This window comes from Poecilia formosa, unplaced genomic scaffold (genome assembly GCF_000485575.1).
Source record: "Poecilia formosa unplaced genomic scaffold, Poecilia_formosa-5.1.2 Scaffold489, whole genome shotgun sequence".
Taxonomy (NCBI): domain Eukaryota; kingdom Metazoa; phylum Chordata; class Actinopteri; order Cyprinodontiformes; family Poeciliidae; genus Poecilia; species Poecilia formosa.
The window spans coordinates 174016-201167 of record NW_006800428.1 but is presented as its reverse complement, the minus strand read 5'-3'; the positions used below and the strand labels follow the sequence as shown (position 1 = coordinate 201167).

The window sequence follows — 27152 nt, the reverse complement described above, 5'->3', positions numbered from 1 at the left end:
TAATTGTTTTGGGTGCCACATCCCCAAACCATGACACTTCCACCTCCATGCTTCAGTGTTGGGTCGTTATTGGAAGATGGAACTACATTGATCCAAACGTGACCACGTGGCGCCCTCTGGTGGCTGTTTAAGGGATGGCAGCCTCTTAAATTTTAAATGGACCCAAATGAAGCCGGATCTGGACTCAGTTTTTGGCCTGTTTAAACCAGAATAAGCTGCTGAACTGGATTGTGCTGTAAAAGAAGAGCAGGAGTCTCGTTGTAAGGTCTTTATTTAGTGTTCAGGGTCCTGGAGCAGCCAGCAGCAGCTCCTCCAGCAGGAGCAACAGAGCTTTTTACACTGAGGAAAAATAATTTAAACAAAGTTAAAACATCTCAAACAGGAGGGAAGATCGTCTCCGTGAACCTGGACACAAAGCGAACATCCACCCGGAGGAGGAGCAGCTTCGTCCTGATTGGTCGACAACCGGAGAGTCGCTGGTTGGGTTTGTTTAGCAAAACCAAACAGCCTCAGAGCAACAAAACACGTCTCATGCATTCACTGCAAGGTAACAAACTAAAAAACACGTTTTGGCAGGTAGTTTTAAATGTAACATGAATAAATGGCACCGAGCTCCTCGGCGGGGAGGAGTCGCATTTTAGGAACGAAAAAAGAGGAAAACATGCAGGAGACAGAAAAAACCCACAAAAAGGGAAATTTTCACCATTAGCAACACGTTCAGGTTTTAAGGAAGCTTAAATGTTTAAATGTTTTTATGCTTAAATGTTTTTGTGTTAAACAATAATTACATCAGAAGCAGGTTTTTTTTTTTAACATTTTGGATGTTTAGTTTTTTTGTTGCTCTGTTTTCCAGCTGCAGGGGCTGATGGGAGCTGCGCTCAGTCCCAGCGTTCCGCCGCGCCTCGTTTCCACGGGAACGCCCGGCGGCTGATCGGACACCAGAACCCGGTCGGGCCGCTGAGCCGCTTCCCGTTCTACGAGGCGCCGACCGGCTGCAGAGGAGGGCAGGGGGAGGAGCCGCCGCTGTAAGCCCCGCCCCCGGGCGTCGCCCCCTCATGGACGGCGGAGGTGGCGTCTTCGTTGTAGAGGCGCTTGATGCCGTCGTAGAAGTCGTCCACGTCCATCTGCTCCACCTACAGGCAGACGGAGGTAATGCACACTTAGATCATCGTTGATGTCAGTGAGGCTCTGATGCTGCGGCGCGTTTTTACCTAAAACAAGTAAAACGGCTTTTAACCGGAGTGAAGTCGGCCAGTTGTCAAACGTTTGTGCTGCTATCATTTTACAGACATTAATAAATGTTTCCAGAGGTCAAAGGTCAACCAGCCAATCCACGTTTAAAATCAAATAAAATATTTTCAATCAGCTGTGCTGCAAAATGTTTGTTTTTAAGATGAACAGAAACAAAATAGTTTCCACAGATCATTGATAAATAACAGTTTTTAAAAAGTTTCAGTGGTGACCTTTGACCTCTGGAAACATTTATTTCCAGGTGGAACCACTAAATTAATTCTGTTTAATTTGACAATTAAACAGAATTAATTTCAAATGTTTGTGCAGTAAAACTTTTTTTTGTGCCACTAACATTTTAAAGACATTAAGATATTCGTTCAGAGGTCAAAGGTCAACCAGCCATTCTACAAATCAAACATGTCAACCAACCAACTGCAACATCTGTGCAGCAAAACATTTGACTTGTTATAATTATTAAGATTTACAGGAAAAAAAGTTTTCAGAGATCATTGATATAAACTGATTAATCTTGTAAAGGTCAACGGGCTGGTTGACCTCTGATGACCTCTGATGACCTCTGATGACCTCGGGACACATTTATTAACATCTTTAACCCCAACATGGTGATAAAACGTGAAGCTGGTCGCTGCAGCATCAGAGGGTGAAACTCTCACCTTGCGCTTGGTGGAGGCTTTGCAGCGCAGCGGGACTTTCTGCAGGTGGGCCAGGTGTTTCGGGGAAGGGGGCGGAGCTTTGCTCTCCTCTCCAGCCGCCGCCTGAGGCAGGGCGGGTTGGTCCCTGGGGGTCTCCATGGTCCCTGGACCAAAGAAGAACCACATGGTCAGCACTGTCCAACCCGACCTTACTCATATTTACAGTGGCTTATTGGAGCCATATAGATAGAATTTCTGGAATTTTCCTGAAATTAATCTCAGAAAAATTCCAAGTTTTTTCTAAATTTCTGAGAATAAAATGTGAAATTTTTCAGTTTTTAAAAGTCAAACATTTCCAAGAGGAATTCTGCTATGACACTACAGGAAACACATTTTTCTAATATCGAACATTTTTATTTATTTGCATCTTTTAATGTTTTTCTAACATTGTATAAAAAGAGGTTTAATTAGTTAAAGACGCAGAATCAGAGAATCTGCTAAATGTGATTATTTGTTCATCAGATTAATTGATTAATCGGAAGAACGACCAATTAATCATCCAACCAATCAATTAACCTGCAGAATAAATATGAATATTTTAATTTTTTCCAAACATCGTTGGGATATTTGAGGCTGTAAACCAGTTTCTTTCATTGGCCAGAGGGTAGAAGAGGTTCTGCATGGTTCTTCTGGACCCGGCCGGTTCTGGAGGGAACCTACCCAGCGGGCGGCGGGCCGGGGCGGCGAGCTGCAGGGGGTGGTAGATGTAAACGGTGTTGGGAGGCAGGGAAGCTCTGGGGGTGGACAGGCTGCGTGAGACCAGCTCTCTGCTGCGGATCAGCGCCGAGCTGTCCATCTGGGAGGAAGAGGAGAGGAAGAGTTACACCTGGTCGCCACGGTGACGCAGTCAGGTTCAGAGCAGAGGGATTCACAGACGCCTGCTCTGATTGGAGGATTCAGACTGAGATGGAGAATGATTTCAGTCGGGCAGATTCTGAGGCAGCTAAACAGATTAAAGTGGTTAGGAGGAAGGAAGGAGGGAGGAAGAAAGGAAGGAGAGAAGGATGGAAGGAACAAAGAAAAGACGGAAATAAAGAATAAAAGAAGGAAGAGGGAAAGAAATATGGGAGGAAGGTTAGACTAAAGAAAAGAAAGAAAGGAAGGAACCAAACCAGGAAGAAAGGCAGAATGGAAAGAAGGAAGGAAGAAGGAAGGGATGGAGAGAAAGAGAGAAAAGTAGATGACAAGTGAGGAAACAGATTTATTAACATATATTTAATATTTAAGGGAATAAAATCTGGAAACTTAATTTTTTAAAAAATTTCTCTAAATTTATCCAAACCTGAAAAATCTGAAATGAACCAGAACCCGGTACCAGGTTCAGGTTCTGGTTCTGGTTCTGGTTCAGAACCTGGTACCAGGTTCAGGTTCCGGTTCTGGTTGAGTCCGTTTATCTTCCAGGTTAAACCCCATACAGCAGCGACCGTCTCCCTGTCTGACCAGTGAGTTTAACCTTTGACCTTTACTCCTCTGGTTTCACGGCTTCGTGAACCTTGAGTTTCGTTGTGACGAAGACTCACCTGAGCCTTCCTCAGCAGGTCGATGGTGAGCGCCAGCCAATCAGGACAGCAGGTCTCCAGCTCCAGGCTGATGAGGGCCAGGGCCAGCACGGAGCCCCTGAGCTGCAGACCAAATCAGACCCGGTCAGTCAGAACCAGCCGCACACCAACAGGAAGCGGCGGCGGCGGCGGGCGCCCACCTGCATGAGGGCGTGGTCGGCCAGGCAGGCGTAGAGGCGGCGGGTCAGGAGGCCGAGGTGCTGGGAGCGGTTCAGCCCGATGGAGTCCAGGAAGCCGGAGCGAGACGCCGTCGCCATCGCGTGGAACTGAGGCACAAAGCAGAGCTGTTCACATTTCCTGCCACCGGGTGGCACTGCTGAGCCGATTCAGACACGACTCATCGATCACAATGAGGATCAATAGAGCATCGGTCTCTCCTCTACGTTAATCTATGAAATATAAACTGAATAATTTGAGTTACAACATTTAATTTCCCTCAATAAAGTATTTTTGATGTTTAATCAGAGGCTGAAACAACTTTTACTCTGTAAAGAAACCAGGAAAAGAGCTGAAATTTATTTTGGTAATCAGTTATTTACCAGATTAATCAGTTATTCAGACTTAAATGAAGATTTCAAGTCTTTTTTATGCAATGTGAAAAAAGTGCAAATAAAGAAATAATTAAATTCCTTTTTTAAATTTTGCTGCCTGAACTGCAACAAGACTAATTTAGTGAACGGCTGTCCTTAACTGATCAGTGTTTGGACAGCAGGAGGCTCAGCAGATTCATGAAAACAACTAAAACACATAATTTAATGAAAGTCCTCGAATCGTTACGTTACTGAAATTATATTTCAAAGATTTCTCTGCTTTAATGTTAAGAAAAGTCAAGTTTGACAATTATTATAATAATCGATTAAGCTCCAAGTGTGTGTGTGTGTGTGTGTGTGTGTGTGACAGACACGTACGATGTGCAGGAAGTCCAGAGCGGTGGCGGTGTGCAGGTCCCAGTCCAGTTTGTCCAGGATGAGTCTCTCCATCCTCAGGATCTCCGACGGAGAGCAGCCGCAGTTACTGGAGGCAGCCAGCTCCTTCAGAGAGGGAACACACTGAGACACACACACACACACACACACACACACACACGGTGAGCCTCTCCCTGCCGTTCCCCCAGCGGCGCTGCCCCCCGGTGCTGAAGGTTTTACCTCGTCCTCCTCGCAGGTCTTGGCAGCCAGGAAGAAGCAGGCGACGGCGATGCAGCGCAGGTACTTCGGACGGACCTGAGGACCGATAATCAATCAATCGATGGAAGGAAAACACATGAAACTAGAGTTTTTGAGCTGAATTATTAAGTTAAATGTATTTATTGCTGATATAGTTTTGATTGTTCTGGTTGTTTTGTCCGGTACCTTGATGGGAGCCAGGAAGCGGTCCAGGATGCTAACGGCTAACACCAGGGTCTCCGGGTAGAGCTGCAGCCGGCCGTGGAGCTCCGTCAGCCAGCGGACCGCCTCGTCCCGCTGCGCCGGGGAGACGTCTGCATCCTGAAACCACACGACAGGTTACCATGACGACGGCCAGGCTGCAATCTTTCCCACTTTGGAGATTTAAAACGATACAAATGAACCGAAAAGACGACATTTAAACTCACTATTATATGATCTGAGTTATTATATTATTAATAAAGTTTTTTTATGGTGTTTTACATTATAGAGCAGGACAGAGTAAAATAAAATATAATTTAATTTTATGTTTCACCCAAGTCTGAAAAAAATCAGTAATTTAACAAAAAGATTTAAAAACTTGGTTTAACATATAAAATATAAGATCAATAGGGAATAATACGTTTTAAAAATTAAATAAAAAAAATGTTCTCACCAAGTTTTCTGACATTTTGCAAATGGAAATAATTTTGCTAATTTTACCTAAAACAAGAAAAGTTTAGATTCAACTTCAGACATTAAATAATTTTAAACCTTTTTATCAGGTGTATGAATATATCTGGTTTCAACGGTTAATGTCAAAATTGATCTTTTTCATCAAATGTTACATTATGTACAAACCTTAAAAACAACTCATTGAAATTCAAGGATTTTCAAGAACTTTTAAGGATTTCAAGTATGAAGCCTTCCTGTGGGGTCAGAAGGTCAAATGAACCAGACAGAAACTTTAACTTAATTTCTTTACTGACGGACGTAAACAAAGAGCGAGACCTGGAGGCGCAGAAGAAGAGTTAAAACAGGGGTGTTCAAAGTGTGGCTCGGGGGCCTTTTGTGGTTCATTGAAATGATTTTGTTCGGCCCTTCGTTACAAATAAAAAATGGTGAAAATTTGGCCAAGAAAACAGAAAACAGTTGAGAACCCAAAAGGTAAGAAATGTTTTCTTTTATCTTCTTAAAGCAACAGTGAGGGCCTTTTTATGTTTAGATCTGAAGTGGACATACAAACTTCTTTTTTTATTTTTGTTTTTGAGCAGGTAAGACCAGATAAATTACAGTGAACTAAGTTTTCATTTTGAATTTAACGACTTTGGTTTGGCAGCAGTAGTTGAGTTAAGGCGTGTCCAGGATCTGACAAAACGTCTGAAACAAACAGGTGACGACACAAAGCAAAGCGCAGACAGGGTGAGACCAGCTGATTGAGCTGCAACACACACACACACACACACACACACACACACACACCCTGTCAGCTGGTTTGTTCTGTGACTCAGTGTTTCTGCTGCTTCCTGAATGTGTGTCACGTCTGAGAACTGCAGGTTTTATTTCTGTCTTTTGTGAAACGCTGAGTCGAAACGCCACCCAGACTCACGTGACCATGGCAACCGAGCAATTCGTCAACAGTTTAACAATCATTTCGCAACTTTAACCTCACGGTTTGGAAACACGTCACACCTCAAGGAGACTGAAGAAAATAAAACACATTTTAAAGGATATGATTCTCTGTGGTTGGTTGGTTTTTCATAAACCGGTGAATGAATAGATGGTATTTATGGTATTTATGGTATTTAATAATTAGAAGGTAGGTTGGAATGTTGGTTGTGTTTTGCTTTCAATTCCTAAACAAACTCTATTTAAAAAGCATTTAAAAGAAACAGAAGCCATTTACTAAAAACAGCTGCACAACCAGGATGACTCAAATAGATAAAACACAAGAAATAAAATACAAGAAAACGGAGAGAAGAAAATCTAAATAAAATGATTCCCTCCCATCTGTTCCTCCATTTCTGATCCAAATAAATCTAACAAATTCACAAGCTTGTTAATTATTAAACTCGAGAGAATTAATTTTAATCAACACATTAAAAATGTAACACAATTTAATTTTTTTTTAAACTTTTGTAAAAGTTTTGGCGGAACCTTTTTATTTGCACGTTTCTGGTAAACCCGTAAATCTGACGCACAAGCGACATCCGCTAACAACAGTGATGGAAAAAACTTCTCAGTTTTAATTTCTGCTTCTAAAAACGATCTGATTGGTTCCCAGAAAAGACTACTGCTGTGTTCAAGTTGTGCTAAAAGGAGTTAGCCTATCAGTGAAGCTATGCTAGCCTAGAATAGCAATAATAGGGTTAGGGTATGCTAGCCCAAAATAGCCTCTCAAAGCTAACGGTGTAGCAGCTAATGCAACCCATAAATGTTTTAGTGTTTTATTCAGAACCTGAACAACAAACTGCAGGTTTGGACTTTAGCATTTTCAGAGTTCAGTGTCTCTGGAAAAGTTAATAAAGTTAAATGTGTTTACAGAGACGTTTTCCATGTCAGAACTTATTCTGAAAACGATGTCAAAACATTTTAAAGAAACTGATGAAGATGTTTAGATTTTTCTTTCTAATGTGAGTTAATAAAACGTTGCCTGGGAGACGCTGCTGCCTCCATTTCTCCTTTAGTCTAAAACAACAAACAGAAACTTTGACCAAAGTTGACTTTGACCTCATATGGATGCATCTGCATGTATACGACACAGAGTTTCGACGCTTCCTACTTGTGTCATTTTACGGTTTCATAACTGAAAGGGAAGAAAAAGCAGAAATGAGTTTGTTTTTGACGTCGTTCAGGTTTTTCCCTGAAAACCAACTGAAATCAGTGACGTAAAAATCCCAAAATGAAGCAGAAACATCCGAAGTTCATCCAGTTTCCACAGTGGGAAATCCCTGACTGGTTTGAGACCCAGTAACCACATTTAAATAAAATTTACTTTTTGAAAAAAATGTACTGTTGGAGTATTTCTACTACGCTGTAGTAAAAATTCAGTTTTATTATGAAGTATTTCTGCTCTTACTTGAGTAAAAACTGGATTTTCTTCCCACTGAATGAAAAACAAACATGTTTTAACCAGAAACTCACCTGCAGGTTAGTTAAAGTTATTTAGTGAAAGAAACTGATTTGGAAAAATTCATTTTGCCTTATTTTGTTATTTTTTGTTACTTATATGAATTATTGTCATTTTGTTCCTTAAAATAAAAAAAATTTCTACTGAACTTTATTTTTTGGTCCGTCTGATGATGTAATTTTAAAATATTAAATGATTGATAACTTAATCAGTCACTCAGTAAACTTTTTACCAAATATGTTTTTACTCTTGAGTAATTTCTTGGACGACATAAAAATGTTTTGTTTTATGTGACTAGAAGTTTTTCATCAAATTTAAGGAGTTTTTAAATAAAACAAGCTCAGATTTCTAGCTGAAAATGTACTTGTAAGTTGTTTTTGTGTTATTTCTGGAGATATTCTCTCTAGAAACGTGTTAGCATGTATAGTTTCTGCAGTTTTTCGCCGGTCCTGACCTGGGAGGTTTGCTTCTTGGCCACGTAGCCCCTCCACGTCTGGGCTTCCCTAGAGGCGGCCTTCTCCAGGAGAAAAGACAGCCTCTGGCGTCCCCAGGGTTGGGCGAACTTCATCCTGGCCTCCCCGGGTCGAGCCGACCTCCCCACTGGATACAGCTACCTGCACACGCACACACACGCGCACACACACACACAGCTCAGCTTCATATAAACACGTGTGTTTTTATGCAAACGCTTTCAAAGTGCCTGCTTTATCATTTAATTAAAGGTTTTCATTTTAAAACCCAACAAGTTTCAGCTTTTAGTTGGTTTATTTAACAACAAACCATCGAGTTCTGTTGGCTTAAAGGGACAGTTATTTAAAACCGATTATTTATTTTAGCCTTCCATCATGTTATAATTTTATTCCCTCGAGTGTTGCTTTGATTCTTTCACATGTGTTTGAAGAATCCTTCAATCTCCATGGCAACCATTCAGCTGTGCAAAACGCCTGGGTGGGCCTAGCCCCGCCTTCTAAACTCAGTTCCTTCAGACTAGCCAGCAGCAATTAGCAAACACCTGCTGAGCTCATTATAGGAGCTGCTTCTCAGTGAAACGCTGGTAAAAATGATTTGTTTAAGGGTTAATAAAGGCAGAGTTTCAGAGAGAGCAGGAGTTTCTTAAAGAGACAGACGTCCAATTTTAAGACGCTGAATTACTAAGTTAAATATCTTTTAAGTCATATTTGTTATATGTGGCATTTCTAAAACAATCGAAGGAAACAGTTAGTTGATTGTGCTATAATGCCACTACATATGACTGCCCCATTCATTTTCGGAAATTGTCAATCTGCTGAGATTTACATGTGAAGCCAAACTTACTTGCCTCCATAAAGCTCTGAAAATCAGCCAATGTCCCCATTTGCTCTTGATAATTTCAGACAAAAAAAAAAATCCAACATTGGAATTGCCAGGTCAGGATCTTTAAAGATTGGTGATCGGACAGAAAATTGTAATTAGTGCACCTTTAAATCAAACTGATTTGAAAATATAAGGCTGTGCTTTTGTTACTCAAGTAATGGCTGTTAACATGACATCCTAGACTGGTGACGTTTTCAATGGGAAACATCAAATGTTATGATAATTTTGACCTAAATATCTAATAAAATTAACAAATTAACCAGAAAAATGGGTAAAACATTAATTACAAAACATTGATGAGGTTGAAGGGCAAAATCTAAAATGCTGAAATATGAAATTTCTGAGATTTTTATATTTTTTCCTTCCAGAGGCTTCAATGTAAGAAATTAAGTTTTTGAAAATCTGACACATCGCTGTGCTAAAGTTAAATTCATTTCAACATCTGATGCCATCATAGTTGAAAAAAAAAGGTAATTTGTAAAATTATTCTTCAAATTTTGCTACTTTATAACCGCAAGCTTCAATTTACTTAACTGCTGTTTAACTGATACTTGCATAAAGACACAGATCAATAATTTAAATCAGTTTTTGCTGACATACAGCTACAAAATGTTCATTATTTCAAAACATCTAAAGCTCAGTCAGACTGGATAGAAAGCATGTGTGAAGAACAATTTTCATTTAGGTCTGGACTTTGACTAGATCATTCTAAGACTTGATCTAAATCATCCTATAATATCCTTGGATGGATAATTGATCAAAAGGGTTGGATTTTGTCAACAAAAACGTAATAATTTTAGTTGCTAATTTTAAACAAAGCTTTAGAAACAGAGCTTGCTGACAGGTTGGAAAACACCTGGACGGTCCGACAGAAATTAGGGAAATTTCCAGAACTCAGAAGACAGGTGCATTTGAAAATGAAACGAACTACTTTCTGGAATGCAGCTAATTTCACAGCGCAGCTAGCAGCTTGATGGCTAACGTTACGGACAACAAAAAGAAGATTTATTGTTTAAATATATTCTAGAAACAAAACTCAGAGCTTTCCGTTGGGGTGAAATAAAGGCGATTGGTTGCTATGTTGCAGTAATAAACACTAACACCACCACAGGGACATTTAAATGCCTGAGTCAGCGCCAGGAAGTAGACGGAGCCCGGCGTCTTACCTCCCCTGCGAAGCGGAGAAAACCACAGTTGGGTTTCATCCGGTCCTCTCGATCCAAGCAGGAAGAAAGACGGGTGGAATCGAGGACCCGTGCTCCGGTTTAGTCGTCCATTGTGAGTTTTGAGGGTAGAGGGGTTGATATATAAATATATAAAAAAAAAATAAGAACGGAATATAGACGGGATACGTCTACTTCCGAGGAGGGGACTGGGAGGAGAGAGAGGGAGCGGATGAAACCCCGCCCACCTACGGCCAGAGCTAACGCGAGAAACAATCGCACCTTCTGTTTCTAGTTCATTGTTATGTAACGATTCCACTGTAAATAAGGCGTTACATTTGTACAAATAAAGATTTTACCTTCTGTTTCACACGCTCACAGCGCAAAGACTCTAAATATAGACATAGAGAGCAGATAAAAAGAACAAATATGTACATATATGTACGCAGGTCAGAATGGTGGAAAAGTACTTTTGTTGTTCCATAACAGAGTGTTTTTGTTTGTGGAACAAAAACAGTCAAAAANCGTTACTGAAATTATATTTCAAAGATTTCTCTGCTTTAATGTTAAGAAAAGTCAAGTTTGACAATTATTATAATAATCGATTAAGCTCCAAGTGTGTGTGTGTGTGTGTGTGTGTGTGTGACAGACACGTACGATGTGCAGGAAGTCCAGAGCGGTGGCGGTGTGCAGGTCCCAGTCCAGTTTGTCCAGGATGAGTCTCTCCATCCTCAGGATCTCCGACGGAGAGCAGCCGCAGTTACTGGAGGCAGCCAGCTCCTTCAGAGAGGGAACACACTGAGACACACACACACACACACACACACACACACACGGTGAGCCTCTCCCTGCCGTTCCCCCAGCGGCGCTGCCCCCCGGTGCTGAAGGTTTTACCTCGTCCTCCTCGCAGGTCTTGGCAGCCAGGAAGAAGCAGGCGACGGCGATGCAGCGCAGGTACTTCGGACGGACCTGAGAACCGATAATCAATCAATCGATGGAAGGAAAACACATGAAACTAGAGTTTTTGAGCTGAATTATTAAGTTAAATGTATTTATTGCTGATATAGTTTTGATTGTTCTGGTTGTTTTGTCCGGTACCTTGATGGGAGCCAGGAAGCGGTCCAGGATGCTAACGGCTAACACCAGGGTCTCCGGGTAGAGCTGCAGCCGGCCGTGGAGCTCCGTCAGCCAGCGGACCGCCTCGTCCCGCTGCGCCGGGGAGACGTCTGCATCCTGAAACCACACGACAGGTTACCATGACGACGGCCAGGCTGCAAACTTTCCCACTTTGGAGATTTAAAACGATACAAATGAACCGAAAAGACGACATTTAAACTCACTATTATATGATCTGAGTTATTATATTATTAATAAAGTTTTTTTATGGTGTTTTACATTATAGAGCAGGACAGAGTAAAATAAAATATAATTTAATTTTATGTTTCACCCAAGTCTGAAAAAAATCAGTAATTTAACAAAAAGATTTTAAAAACTTGGTTTAACATATAAAATATAAGATCAATAGGGAATAATACGTTTTAAAAATTAAATAAAAAAAATGTTCTCACCAAGTTTTCTGACATTTTGCAAATGGAAATAATTTTGCTAATTTTACCTAAAACAAGAAAAGTTTAGATTCAACTTCAGACATTAAATAATTTTAAACCTTTTTATCAGGTGTATGAATATATCTGGTTTCAACGGTTAATGTCAAAATTGATCTTTTTCATCAAATGTTACATTATGTACAAACCTTAAAAACAACTCATTGAAATTCAAGGATTTTCAAGAACTTTTAAGGATTTCAAGTATGAAGCCTTCCTGTGGGGTCAGAAGGTCAAATGAACCGGACAGAAACTTTAACTTCATTTCTTTATTGATGGACGTAAACAAAGAGGCGCAGAAGAAGAGTTAAAACAGGGGTGTTCAAAGTGTGGCTCGGGGGCCTTTTGTGGTTCATTGAAATGATTTTGTTCGGCCCTTCGTTACAAATAAAAAATGGTGAAAATTTGGCCAAGAAAACAGAAAACAGTTGAGAACCCAAAAGGTAAGAAATGTTTTCTTTTATCTTCTTAAAGCAACAGTGAGGGCCTTTTTATGTTTAGATCTGAAGTGGACATACAAACTTCTTTTTTTATTTTTGTTTTTGAGCAGGTAAGACCAGATAAATTACAGTGAACTAAGTTTTCATTTTGAATTTAACAACTTTGGTTTGGCAGCAGTAGTTGAGTTAAGGCGTGTCCAGGATCTGACAAAACGTCTGAAACAAACAGGTGACGACACAAAGCAAAGCGCAGACAGGGTGAGACCAGCTGATTGAGCTGCAACACACACACACACACACACACACACACACACACACCCTGTCAGCTGGTTTGTTCTGTGACTCAGTGTTTCTGCTGCTTCCTGAATGTGTGTCACGTCTGAGAACTGCAGGTTTTATTTCTGTCTTTTGTGAAACGCTGAGTCGAAACGCCACCCAGACTCACGTGACCATGGCAACCGAGCAATTCGTCAACAGTTTAACAATCATTTCGCAACTTTAACCTCACGGTTTGGAAACACGTCACACCTCAAGGAGACTGAAGAAAATAAAACACATTTTAAAGGATATGATTCTCTGTGGTTGGTTGGTTTTTCATAAACCGGTGAATGAATAGATGGTATTTATGGTATTTATGGTATTTAATAATTAGAAGGTAGGTTGGAATGTTGGTTGTGTTTTGCTTTCGATTCCTAAACAAACTATTTAAAAAGCATTTAAAAGAAACAGAAGCCATTTACTAAAAACAGCTGCACAACCAGGATGACTCAAATAGATAAAACACAAGAAATAAAATACAAGAAAACGGAGAGAAGAAAATCTAAATAAAATGATTCCCTCCCATCTGTTCCTCCATTTCTGATCCAAATAAATCTAACAAATTCACAAGCTTGTTAATTATTAAACTCGAGAGAATTAATTTTAATCAACACATTAAAAATGTAACACAATTTAATTTTTTTTTAAACTTTTGTAAAAGTTTTGGCGGAACCTTTTTATTTGCACGTTTCTGGTAAACCCGTAAATCTGACGCACAAGCGACATCCGCTAACAACAGTGATGGAAAAAACTTCTCAGTTTTAATTTCTGCTTCTAAAAACGATCTGATTGGTTCCCAGAAAAGACTACTGCTGTGTTCAAGTTGTGCTAAAAGGAGTTAGCCTATCAGTGAAGCTATGCTAGCCTAGAATAGCAATAATAGGGTTAGGGTATGCTAGCCCAAAATAGCCTCTCAAAGCTAACGGTGTAGCAGCTAATGCAACCCATAAATGTTTTAGTGTTTTATTCAGAACCTGAACAACAAACTGCAGGTTTGGACTTTAGCATTTTCAGAGTTCAGTGTCTCTGGAAAAGTTAATAAAGTTAAATGTGTTTACAGAGACGTTTTCCATGTCAGAACTTATTCTGAAAACGATGTCAAAACATTTTAAAGAAACTGATGAAGATGTTTAGATTTTTCTTTCTAATGTGAGTTAATAAAACGTTGCCTGGGAGACGCTGCTGCCTCCATTTCTCCTTTAGTCTAAAACAACAAACAGAAACTTTGACCAAAGTTGACTTTGACCTCATATGGATGCATCTGCATGTATACGACACAGAGTTTCGACGCTTCCTACTTGTGTCATTTTACGGTTTCATAACTGAAAGGGAAGAAAAAGCAGAAATGAGTTTGTTTTTGACGTCGTTCAGGTTTTTCCCTGAAAACCAACTGAAATCAGTGACGTAAAAATCCCAAAATGAAGCAGAAACATCCGAAGTTCATCCAGTTTCCACAGTGGGAAATCCCTGACTGGTTTGAGACCCAGTAACCACATTTAAATAAAATTTACTTTTTGAAAAAAATGTACTGTTGGAGTATTTCTACTACGCTGTAGTAAAAATTCAGTTTTATTATGAAGTATTTCTGCTCTTACTTGAGTAAAAACTGGATTTTCTTCCCACTGAATGAAAAACAAACATGTTGTAACCAGAAACTCACCTGCAGGTTAGTTAAAGTTATTTAGTGAAAGAAACTGATTTGGAAAAATTCATTTTGCCTTATTTTGTTATTTTTTGTTACTTATATGAATTATTGTCATTTTGTTCCTTAAAATAAAAAAAATTTCTACTGAACTTTATTTTTTGGTCCGTCTGATGATGTAATTTTAAAATATTAAATGATTGATAACTTAATCAGTCACTCAGTAAACTTTTTACCAAATATGTTTTTACTCTTGAGTAATTTCTTGGACGACATAAAAATGTTTTGTTTTATGTGACTAGAAGTTTTTCATCAAATTTAAGGAGTTTTTAAATAAAACAAGCTCAGATTTCTAGCTGAAAATGTACTTGTAAGTTGTTTTTGTGTTATTTCTGGAGATATTCTCTCTAGAAACGTGTTAGCATGTATAGTTTCTGCAGTTTTTCGCCGGTCCTGACCTGGGAGGTTTGCTTCTTGGCCACGTAGCCCCTCCACGTCTGGGCTTCCCTAGAGGCGGCCTTCTCCAGGAGAAAAGACAGCCTCTGGCGTCCCCAGGGTTGGGCGAACTTCATCCTGGCCTCCCCGGGTCGAGCCGACCTCCCCACTGGATACAGCTACCTGCACACGCACACACACGCGCACACACACACACAGCTCAGCTTCATATAAACACGTGTGTTTTTATGCAAACGCTTTCAAAGTGCCTGCTTTATCATTTAATTAAAGGTTTTCATTTTAAAACCCAACAAGTTTCAGCTTTTAGTTGGTTTATTTAACAACAAACCATCGAGTTCTGTTGGCTTAAAGGGACAGTTATTTAAAACCGATTATTTATTTTAGCCTTCCATCATGTTATAATTTTATTCCCTCGAGTGTTGCTTTGATTCTTTCACATGTGTTTGAAGAATCCTTCAATCTCCATGGCAACCATTCAGCTGTGCAAAACGCCTGGGTGGGCCTAGCCCCGCCTTCTAAACTCAGTTCCTTCAGACTAGCCAGCAGCAATTAGCAAACACCTGCTGAGCTCATTATAGGAGCTGCTTCTCAGTGAAACGCTGGTAAAAATGATTTGTTTAAGGGTTAATAAAGGCAGAGTTTCAGAGAGAGCAGGAGTTTCTTAAAGAGACAGACGTCCAATTTTAAGACGCTGAATTACTAAGTTAAATATCTTTTAAGTCATATTTGTTATATGTGGCATTTCTAAAACAATCGAAGGAAACAGTTTTACATATGACTGCCCCATTCATTTTCGGAAATTGTCAATCTGCTGATATTTACATGTGAAGCCAAACTTACTTGCCTCCATAAAGCTCTGAAAATCAGCCAATGTCCCCATTTGCTCTTGATAATTTCAGACAAAAAAAAAATCCAACATTGGAATTGCCAGGTCAGGATCTTTAAAGATTGGTGATCGGACAGAAAATTGTAATTAGTGCACCTTTAAATCAAACTGATTTGAAAATATAAGGCTGTGCTTTTGTTACTCAAGTAATGGCTGTTAACATGACATCCTGGACTGGTGATGTTTTCAGTGGGAAACATCAAATGTTATGATAATTTTGACCTAAATATCTAATAAAATTAACAAATTAACCAGAAAAATGGGTAAAACATTAATTACAAAACATTGATGAGGTTGAAGGGCAAAATCTAAAATGTTTAAATATGAAATTTCTGAGATTTTTATATTTTTTCCTTCCAGAGGCTTCAATGTAAGAAATTAAGTTTTTGAAAATCTGACACATCGCTGTGCTAAAGTTAAATTCATTTCAACATCTGATGCCATCATAGTTGAAAAAAAAAGGTAATTTGTAAAATTATTCTTCAAATTTTGATACTTTATAACCGCAAGCTTCAATTTACTTAACTGCTGTTTTAACTGATACTTCCATAAAGACACAGATCAATAATTTAAATCAGTTTTTGCTGACATACAGCTGCAAAATGTTCATTATTTCAAAACATCTAAAGCTCAGTCAGACTGGATAGAAAGCATGTGTGAAGATCAATTTTCCTTTCGGTCTGGACTTTGACTAGATCATTCTAAGACTTGATCTAAATCATCCTATAATATCCTTGGATGGATAATTGATCAAAAGGGTTGGATTTTGTCAACAAAAACGTAATAATTTTAGTTGCTAATTTTAAACAAAGCTTTAGAAACAGAGCTTGCTGACAGGTTGGAAAACACCTGGACGGTCCGACAGAAATTAGGGAAATTTCCAGAACTCAGAAGACAGGTGCATTTGAAAATGAAACGAACTACTTTCTGGAATGCAGCTAATTTCACAGCGCAGCTAGCAGCTTGATGGCTAACGTTACGGACAACAAAAAGAAGATTTATTGTTTAAATATATTCTAGAAACAAAACTCAGAGCTTTCCGTTGGGGTGAAATAAAGGCAATTGGTTGCTGTGCTGCAGTAATAAACACTAACACCACCACAGGGACATTTAAATGCCTGAGTCAGCGCCAGGAAGTAGACGGAGCCCGGCGTCTTACCTCCCCTGCGAAGCGGAGAAAACCACAGTTGGGTTTCATCCGGTCCTCTCGATCCAAGCAGGAAGAAAGACGGGTGGAATCGAGGACCCGTGCTCCGGTTTAGTCGTCCATTGTGAGTTTTGAGGGTAGAGGGGTTGATATATAAATATATAAAAAAAAAATAAGAACGGAATATAGACGGGATACGTCTACTTCCGAGGAGGGGACTGGGAGGAGAGAGAGGGAGGGATGAAACCCCGCCCACCTACGGCCAGAGCTAACGCGAGAAACAATCGCACCTTCTGTTTCTAGTTCATTGTTATGTAACGATTCCACTGTAAATAAGGCGTTACATTTGTACAAATAAAGATTTTACCTTCTGTTTCACACGCTCACAGCGCAAAGACTCTAAATATAGACATAGAGAGCAGATAAAAAGAACAAATATGTACATATATGTACGCAGGTCAGAATGGTGGAAAAGTACTTTTGTTGTTCCATAACAGAGTGTTTTTGTTTGTGGAACAAAAACAGTCAAAAAATACTCGTGATTCAAGAAAATAATAACAAACACAATTAAATCAAACAAAACAAAAATAGTTCAGTTATTTTCTTTATTAGTTTTTCAAATGTTAGTTTATTTTTATTTTTTTTATAGGAAACAGATGCTATTCATCCAAAACTTTAAGATTTTGCAGGTTTGCTGTATCAAAACCGACATTTAGTTTTCAAATTAATTTGGATTCAGTTGCACAAATTTATTCTCAGTTATAAGAACAGGATTTCTTTCAAAATGCTTGAAAGAAATCTAATCTATAAATTAACTTCTATAAATTAACTAACAGCTGATTTGGTTGCAGCAAAATCGGCTTTTCAGTAAAACCTGTAGATAGATGTGGGTGTACTAATTATAAAGTATTTGTTGTAAATAAACAAATACTTTGTGTTGTGTTTAACGTTTTATTTAAGTATTTAAGAATATTTGGTAATAAGTTGATAGGCTTCTTCATAATTGCTGCAACACAAACATCTACAGAAGATCTTTCCTACCCACAGCTATCAACTTCTAATTTATTGATCCCATTGGGAAATTAAATGTCCTTGTGACTCAAAAACTCAATTTCTATCTGAGATTATTAAAGTGTTTTCAATTGAACTGAATTAAATAGGGTGTGTTTCACTTTAATTAGCTTGTAAGGCTCTTCTAACATTTTAACCTTAAACTAATTACCTATTTTTACATAAGTCAGCTTTATCAGAGCCCGAAAGAAGTCAATAAGTGTTTCAGCTGATTACAGACGTTGTTTTTTAGATTAATACCAAGTTTGGTTGATAACAGTTGTTAAAAAGCTGTCAAATACAAATACATAATGTCCAGATTACGTCAGGAGCATTCATTTCCCTAGACCAATCAGAATGTAGAATTTTGGGCGGACTATTTGAAAACAACAAGTTGCCGGTTGCTGATTGGGTAATGGAAAAGTCAGTCACAGGGGGTGCGTCTAGCCGAAGACCTTTTAGATTTCAGTCACTCTTAATATTTCTCAACAGATGATACACCTAGAGGAAATATATGGATATATTAGATCGAAGTAAAGTGAAAAATCTTAGTAAAATGTTCGTTGCAACCGTTGATTTATGCGATTAGTCCTTAAAAGGAGGCGGTTGCTAACGTCAACCAAGGCTGTGATTGGTTGTTGCGGTTTTGCTAGGACACGTGGGCGGGGCTTGTCTGAACATCAACAAAAGAGAGGAAAGAGAAAGGAGGAGTAGAAAAGAGGAGAGAAGACTGGAAGGAATAAACGACAACAGACGATAGATATGTGGCTTTAACCAGCAATAACAGGTAGGAGAACTGTTTTAAAGTGTTTTCCAGCTTTTAACTCGTCCTGACACCGAGTTGTTACGGGAAAATATTCCGCTTAGATTCCGTTTTAGCAAAGGGAAAAACCACAGGAAGAATAAATAGCCAACAATTGTCTTTTAGCTACAGATATTTTACCGATAATATAAATATATTAATGCTGTTCAAACGTTACCAAGCTTTAGTTATGCCGTTATTCCTATAACCGAAAATAAAGGCGACGAAGATAGTTTCCGATTCGGAGCCTCAGGAAAGGACTATTCCGCAGCGTTTTTCAAATCTGCAGCATTTTATTGTTTTATTGTTGTTGTGTGTTTTTTTTTTTTTTTTACATCGGCTCTAGTTTACAATCTAAAACTGATCGATTACTTTATGATGAACAGAAATCAAAATTAAAAAAACAAAACAATTTAAAACAAACTCTCTGACCCGTTAAATCTTCGTTGTGTTTGTGAATAAACAAACAAAAACCCAGCTTCAGTTTTAATGTCTCTGTAAACTCAAAGCCAGACCACATCCAGCCTCAGAGTTTAACTCTTTTAATCTGCTTTAAATTGAAATTATGTTCCTTAAAATACAATTTATAACCTGTGAAACCTTTGTTCTGCGCGTGAAATACAAATTCATTTTGAACACTAAATTCCTCTTAATCTAATCTCTATTATTTTGCAGTTAAATAAATTTATAAAAATATAAACACAGAGCTGTGAAACATTAAATTGTGATGCAATTTTTTCTACTTTTTGTGGTCTCGGTAGCAGAAAATTAAATAATGAAGGTTTCCTGGACCACCACAGAACAATTTGATGTGTTATTAGTCAAGAATATAATTTAAAAGATCTCATTTCATCACATTTTTCTGAATTTGAAGCCAGTAAATCTTAAATCTTTTTGAAAAAGAGTGAAATCTCCTTTTTTACTTTATATGTTTACGTGACCGAACCGGAAGCCAACTTCACCGTCGTTCATCTGGAATCTTGACATACATTCTCCAATTTCCAAATATTAAAGGATATTTTTCCACATTTTCTTTCAGATTCCTGATAAATGTGATAATGAACTAAAATGTGTGATTGTGGCTGTTTTAGAAGGAGAGGATGTGGTTATATATGTTAAAAGCGGTTCCCCTCCCCCCGCTCCGATCAGAGGATTTAAAAACGCAAACAAACGGTTCGAGCTCAGTTCGACGGTAACGGTCCACTTTAACGACCCAAACCCGGCAGGTTCGGGTTTAAATGCGGTGTTTTCTGGTTAAATTAGAGGGGGAAACGTCTAAAAAATGTAGATTTCTGTTTGTGGGTCAAACTGAGAGGCGTCTACCGGAGGAAACCTGACACCGGAGCCCAGCTCCAGCTGGGGGAAGTGGGCCGGGTTCGGGCTCCCTGCCGGGGCCAAGAGGCCGATCAGTGACAGGGTTACATCACAGCACAGCCCCGGAACACAAACCGGGTTCTACCCGAACCTGAAGCCTTACAAGGAGGTCAGAAATAGTTTACGATTGGAGATCTGAAAAGTGCGGAGTGCTTTTTTGTTTTTAGGAATCCAGTTTTACATAATGAATGCAGGGGAAATCACAAATTATGAAACACAGTGTCATTGTATGGCAATATAGACTTACATTTTAAACAGCATATTTTGTGGTACTATTGTAAAATCAATAAAAGTGACAATAAAACCTAAGTATTACTAATTTTTTAGCTAATATTATGGCTGTGACTGTGTGTTACAGCAGTTATAGCTCCACAAACACAAATACTGTTGTAGGAAAACATTCCTATTGTAGTACACTTTTTTTGAACAACAATCACACAAAAAAGTGATTAGTACCAATAAACCACAAACAGTAACAACATTTAATCATATTTTCAAATTTATTGACACTTTCTTAGAACAAAAAAATAACAATACAGATAGTTTTGACTTCTTTTAAATATCACTATTTAGGATTTATCATGTCCGATGAATTAAAATTGTCATGATGAACCATACGATGAATGGGACTCTTTAGTTTTTTCCAGTAGCTGCAGGGAAGCTACTATGCTAGGTTAGGCTAAAGGTTAAATGATCTTCTCTGTTCCTTGCAGTGTCTGAACTGTGGTGGGAAAACAAACCGTGAACATGGATGCCGTGCGGCTGATGAAGGAGTTGAGGGTGAATTATGAGCAGGAGGCGGACTTTCTGCCCAGAGAGACGGGCCTGAACCTCATCGTTTCTGCCCAGCAGGTGAGAAACGCGTCCGTCCGGTAAAGTCCAAAGAAACTCTGCTGTGAGATTTTCTAAACTGTCTTTGCCCCCCAGAGCGGCGGCCAGATCACAGCCAGGAGCCGGGATGTGACCGTGGAGGATCTGTGGAGCCTGACCAGCTTCTTCGGCTACAGCACCCAGAGCTTCGTCCAAGCCGTCAGCCTGCTGGACAGATTCCTGGCTATGATGAGGGTACGACCGAACGCCTCCAGTCCAGAAAATTACTGTGAAAATCTTTAAACTGTGGATACAAGCATTAGCATTAGCATGCTCAATCCTCTGGTCACGTGTTTTTCATATTAGCCACTTGAATTTCAGGGTGACAACCATTTTTGACCCTGTTTTGACCAGTTATTGTCATGAAATCTTAATTTCCAGGACTTGGATGAACATTTTGTCACATCATAAGTTTTTGACGTTGCTCATCCTGTTCATATAACTTTAAAATAACAACATGCAGCAAAACTTTGGAGTTTACGTGTCTCTCAGAAGTCAAAAACTGGAAGGAGATGAAAATGTACGACAGAGAAAGATCGTCTTACTGGTCAGCTTTAGCTTCCGCAAGTTTTAAAATTTTTTTTTTACGTGTTTAGCAATTTAGTTTTAGCTTCCGATCACTTTTTAATGTGTTTGACAGTTTAATGTTAGCTTCCAGTAAGTTTTTTTTAACATGATTAGCATTAGCTTTCTCTAATTCTTTTATGTTTATGATTAGCATAGCAAAGATTCTTGCTAAGTGAATTAGCTGTCAGTTAACCTAACTTTTTGGCTAGCTGTGCCCACCACTTGCAATAACTACGGCTGATTTTAGTTCAAACAGATTTTTCACTACAACCATGGCAGCCATTTTGAAAAATGTCTATTAGAAAAAGGAAACACAAGATGACAATCATCTATGACAGATATTCTCAAATTTAGTACAAAAATTTGTTTTCCTCGACAACCATGGCGGCCATCTTGAATTAGTGGCTAATGGTGTTTTCCCTGCATCGACGTGTGAAAGATTTTTCTGAATGTTCTTCAGGTCCAGCCCAAACACCTGTCCTGCGTCAGCCTCAGCTGCCTCCACCTGGCGGCCAGAGTGACGGAGGCGGAGTGCGACCTGACGCCGGCCGACGAGCTCATCCGCATCGGCCAGTGCCGCTTCACCGTGTCCGACCTCGGCCGCATGGAGAAGATCGTCGCAGAGAAGCTGCGCTTCAAATCCAAAGCTGTGACTGCCTTAACCTTCCTGCAGCTGTACCACCAGATCACGCTCACGCACGCCACCTACAGGTGAGGCGCAGACTGCAATCACAACCGTTTCAGTCATCAGCTATTCTGACCATTAATCGGTTATTCTGACGATTAATCGGTTATTCTGACGATTAATCAAATGGGAAAATGGTCACATCCTGCAGATTTTTCATTTAATCACTTCAGCCTTTTTCTGCAATATTAGACATACATTTAAAGATGCAGATAAAGAAATAACCAAGTCAGAATCAGCTACAGCCTCCATAACAGCCTCATCGGTGCGTCAGTGCCGGGTTCGGGTCGGAGCTGCTCCCTGTTTGCTGCAGAGGGTAAAGCAGGGCAGCCGGCGCTGATAAGGCCGGCCGGCCGTCTGCAGCCGCTTACGCAACGCGGCTGCTTCCAGGCTGCAGAGGTTGAACACAAAGTTCAGCTCCAGCTGGATTACACTGTCAGCTTGTTGACAGATTACCTGAGAAGAAACATAAAAATGTCCAGATTTCTTCTGGAGTCGGTTTATTGCATGAATTTCACCTCCGAAAGTCGAATCAGCTGTGAGGAAAATCACCAGGTTTAGATCTGATATGGTAACGAATGTTTCTGAAGTTATCACGACTAGATGACAGTACTGTCGCTTTGAGACCATTTTTTGGATAATATAATGGAAGAACACATTCAGGAAAATCAAACTTTAAATTCTAATGAATGTTTTAACCTGAACTTGGGCTGTAAAATGTTGAAGGTTCATTAGAACAACATCAGTTAAAAAAGGGAAATTTGTGCTTAATTGATTCCAGTTTTTGGGAAATTCATCCTGGGGCTGAAAAACTGCAAAGTTGTTTTTCTCATGTGGTTGAAGGTTTGTGCATCTTTAGGTGCCAGATGTGCAGAAATCTCAAAAGTCGTCGTGACTCTGATGTGGTTTGGTTGTTTTGTTGTGAACAGGAAGGAGACGCTGAGCCTGGAGAAGCTGGAAGCTCAGCTGAAAGCCTGTCTGTGCCGGATCTCCTTCTCCAAAGCAAAGGTAGGACGAGCGTCGGTCCCGCCGAGCCCCACTGGGTCTGACCGCACTGAGGTTCTGATCCAGTCCGTCTGTCTGTCCCTGCAGCCGTCCGTCCTGGCCCTGGCTCTCCTCAGGCAGGAGATGAAGAGCATCCAGTCAGACGACATGCTGGAGATCGCCTTCCACATCCAGAGACACCTGAAGGTACGTCCAGGAAACGAGCCGACCGGGACTTTCCTCCTGATGAGTCAGGAGTTCTTCTGTTTATCAGAAAATCCTGGGTTTTATTATTCCTCAGGGATCGGTGACCAATCGATCGTCTTATAGTTTATATGTTAGTGAAACTGGAGGATTTATTTTTGTTAAATGTGTATTTTGTTGTGAGCTCAGTCAGGAAACATTACAGAACATGATGTGATCGTGTTCTGCAGCAGGTACAGGTAAACTAAGACATAAAACTTTAACTGCAGCCATAAATGATGTTTATGTAACGTTAAAGTGAAACTGGCTGGCAGGAGGCGTCACACGGAGCAGCAGAGTTCACTTTCCTGGAACACAGAGAAACTTTCTGTCTCTGAAATTCCCTGAATTCCCCCTGCAGCAGGAGCTCCGCCTGCAGGCTCTGAGCTGCAGCAGGCTCTGAGCTGCAGCAGGCTCTGAGCTGCAGCAGCAGCAGCAGCAGCAGCTGCAGCAGGCTCTGAGCTGCAGCAGGCTCTGAGCTGCAGCAGCAGGAGCTCCGCCTGCAGGCTCTGAGCTGCAGCAGCAGCAGCTGCAGCAGGCTCTGAGCTGCAGCAGGCTCTGAGCTGCAGCAGGCTCTGAGCTGCAGCAGGCTCTGAGCTGCAGGTCGGGTTTTAACCTGCCGACCCGAACAAAACGGCCCGTTTCCGTTTACAACTCTTCAGGAAAGCCTCGGCTTTGACCGACCGTTTAACCCGCTGTCTCGGTTTCAGATTCCCGACGCGGAGCTGCAGCGGTGGAGCGAGCGGGTGGCCCGCTGCCTGTCGGACTACGCCTCGCCCAAGTGCTGCAAGCCCAACCACCGGAAGCTGCAGTGGATCGTGTCCCGGCGGACCGCGCAGAACCTGCACAGCCACCGCAGCGTGCCGGAGCTGCCCACCATCCCAGAGGGCTGCTGGGACGAGAGCGAGAGGTGAGAGAAACCAGGGGTTACTTTAAACTGGTCGGCCCGGACCGGTATGCATCCGGGTGGAAACACCGTCACTCTCACCTCCATCAATGAGCCGCTGATTAACGCTAAGCGCCGTTAGCAGCCGTGGAGGGAGACGGCTCGCTGCGTAACCCGTAAAATACAGCTGGGTTTCACGAATGTCACGTCCTCCATGCTGGAAACACTGAAGTTTAAATCGGTTCTAAAAGAATAATAATAATAATCCAACCCAACCAAGTCCATAAACATGTCGGAACCGAATAAAGCCCGGTTAGTCAGCCCGAAGAGTAAACTATGTTATTTTTTGCTCTCTGCTGGTTTTTAGTGTAATTTCCCCCGTTTTTAACTTTTAATGTTTTTCCATTTCGTCGCTCGTTGTTTGAGAAGAATGACATGAAATAAAAAAAATCAGAAATACCTAGTTTATGAAATTAGGTAAAAAATCTTCAGGTGAAGGGACTATAAAGTTCAATGTTTACTAATAACCTCAATATAAATTAGTTTCATTTTTAAAAGTTAATCTGTTTTTGCACTTTAAAAATCTGTTTTATATTTTAAGCAGTAAATTGTTTTCATGTTAAAAAGGAACTGATTTGTTTAACTGGCCTTTTCTCTTTCATACATTTCTAGTTTTCTTTTTTTATGTGATTAATTGATGAATAATCGATTAATCGTCAGAATAATTGGTAGATTACTCGATTATTAAAATAATAATCTGCAAACAGACCTGAAACAAACACACCCTGAAACTGGAATCAAAATAAAAGGTATGAGTGAAATGTTCCAGCGACGCGTTGCAACAGCAACACGCCTCAGAAAGCTTCCCAGGTATTTCACCTGAAAGGGAGGCGGCCACGCCCCGAAGCGTCTCCAAGGCAACGCCCCATTTTCCATCAGCATTAGTCAGTAAAAGTCGTTCCCTCAAATCAAATCGCGTCATATTTACAGGAATAATCGTCTGAGGCAACTAAGTCGTGCAGCAACACTCGGCTTTCTGATGTGTCACAACGCGGCGCCGCATCTGGTCACGTCCTCAGACAGTTTTATTACCTCACAATCAGCAGAGGGCGGCGGCGGCGGGGGGCTCACGGTTTATGTAACTCTGAGATAAGAGGAAGAAACTGTCGAAGTTTAACCAGCTGATCTGTTGTTTCTCCTGCAGAACCAGTTCATGCTCAGTTTTTGTTTCTAAATGAAAACATGTTGGTCCACATTCTGCTCCACTTCCTGGTTTTCAGAAAACCTGGAAATCTGAGTTTTTATCGATGCAGAGGAAGAATAAACCTGACCTTTCTTAAGATTATTAGCAGAGAACTTCAATATTTAGTTTGAAATATAATTTCTGGTGAAAAACGAAGCAGTTTAGGTTATATGTTGATCTCATGTTACTAAATCCTGGCTATGATTTCAAAATAACTAAAGGGCTGAAACGATTAATCGTGATTAATTGTTCATTGAAATAATTGTTAACTAATTCAGTAGTCGATTAATCGTTAACTGGAATATACCGACACAAAAAGAAGTAATTTTACAGAAAGAACAGCACACCACAACTGTGGAAAGACACACACACACACATATATATATATATATATATATATATAATTTAATATAAAGAATGTAATTATGCATGCAACGCCTGCAGAAGCAGTTTCAACTTCACCTGGTTGAAATTCTGTGACAACAAAAAGATCTCATTAAGCACCTTCTGCACCCAATTAATCATTTAATCCAACAATAATCACTAAACCAGCTGAACTGTTTTAATGTTAAGCTTTCCACATGTTACTGGGATTTATTTATTTTAAAAAAAGTTTATTCTGCAGATTTTTCATTTAACTGCGTCATCTTTTTTATATAAAATATCACAAATGCATAAAAAATACACAAAGTCCTTATTTAAATAAGAAAATAAACATTTTATGGCCTAACATGCAACAACATGCCCTTCCTTTAGTGAACGCTTGATCATTTGTCACAGCAGCATGAAATATTCAGTCTTCTGATTTGTTATTTCTTGGATTCATAACTGAATTTGATCCAGATGAATTCTGGGTAGAAAATACTGAAGATTTTTTTGGCTAAATTTGTGCTTTGAGTGTGTTGTTCTTTCAGCAAATGGCTTTTTTCAAACAACCGATAAGTAAACTAGTTAATGATATTTAAATAAACGATTAATCGTGATTAATCGTTTCATCCCTAAATCAAATGTTGAGAGAAGTTCGGTTGCGGTTGTGTCTGGAGGTGTTAAATTTTCCCGCCTTCTCGTCCACAGTGAGGACTCTGGTGAAGACGTGATGAGCTCAGGAGACGAGTCTCTCTGCAGCTCTCTGGGCAGCGACGCCGAAGGCCCCTTCTTCCCGCTGCACCTCCGCCATCAGTACCTCGCCGCCTGAAGGCTCCGCCCCCTCCCCGTGCCTGGCCTCCTCTCCGTCCCCTTCACTTCCTGCCGTCTTCGTTTAACGCTCTGCCGCCGGCGGAGCGGCGCACAACCTCTAGCAGCTGCTAGCTTTAGCTTGTAGCGGCGTCACATTCCAGGATGCAACGACTTCCTGGTCAGTTTTGGAGAAACTCTGAGCCTCTCGGTGCTGAGTCAGCAGACCAGGCTGCAACAAAGACTATTTGCCAAAACGTGTCGCGTTTGTCCCACAGAATGTCTGTTTTTCTTTTGACTGTTATTAACATACGACTGTTTTTGTGGAGCGCAGGAGGTGGAAGCAGCAGATCGAGTCGTTTGTTTGTGTTTAATCCCAAATATCAGCTGAAAACAGTAAATCCAGAGAAAGCTGCTGCTTTTACTTTCTGTTTCCAACTTTAATTTGCACAGTTTTTGTTTTGAAATGTGTTAGAAGGTGGACGTGTG

The 27152-nt window shown here is 40.2% G+C and overlaps 3 protein-coding genes across 4 annotated transcripts; 1 reads left to right on the top strand and 2 right to left on the bottom strand.

Annotated features, from left to right (window-relative positions):
* Positions 1–253: 253 nt before the first annotated feature.
* Positions 254–10533, bottom strand: LOC103156589 (cyclin-I-like). Of its 2 annotated transcripts, XM_016664477.1 has the most exons (11): positions 10297–10533; positions 8232–8391; positions 4855–4989; positions 4651–4725; positions 4414–4554; positions 3646–3771; positions 3467–3568; positions 2607–2742; positions 1908–2050; positions 938–1133; positions 838–872 (listed from the first exon to the last, which is right to left on the bottom strand). In XM_016664477.1, exons 2-10 carry the CDS (start codon positions 8343–8345, stop codon positions 975–977), a joined length of 1131 nt encoding a protein of 376 aa, XP_016519963.1. In that variant the 5' UTR covers positions 8346–8391; positions 10297–10533; the 3' UTR covers positions 838–872; positions 938–974. The 2 variants fall into 2 exon arrangements, with proteins under 2 accessions (XP_007578769.1, XP_016519963.1); XM_007578707.2 differs by having other exon boundaries at positions 254–1133; positions 10297–10532.
* Positions 10534–10834: 301 nt separating this feature from the next.
* Positions 10835–17033, bottom strand: LOC103156598 (cyclin-I-like). The gene is made up of 5 exons (XM_016664471.1): positions 16799–17033; positions 14756–14915; positions 11392–11526; positions 11188–11262; positions 10835–11091 (listed from the first exon to the last, which is right to left on the bottom strand). The coding sequence occupies exons 2-5, from the start codon at positions 14867–14869 to the stop codon at positions 10870–10872; spliced, it is 546 nt and encodes a 181-aa protein (XP_016519957.1). The 5' UTR covers positions 14870–14915; positions 16799–17033; the 3' UTR covers positions 10835–10869.
* A 1219-nt stretch (positions 17034–18252) lies between these two features.
* On the top strand, positions 18253–27001 carry ccng2 (cyclin G2). Its single transcript, XM_007578706.2, has 8 exons — positions 18253–18623; positions 20726–20864; positions 20940–21077; positions 21910–22160; positions 23064–23142; positions 23227–23325; positions 24072–24271; positions 26565–27001. Exons 2-8 carry the CDS (start codon positions 20760–20762, stop codon positions 26683–26685), a joined length of 993 nt encoding a protein of 330 aa, XP_007578768.1. The 5' UTR covers positions 18253–18623; positions 20726–20759; the 3' UTR covers positions 26686–27001.
* Positions 27002–27152: the final 151 nt, after the last annotated feature.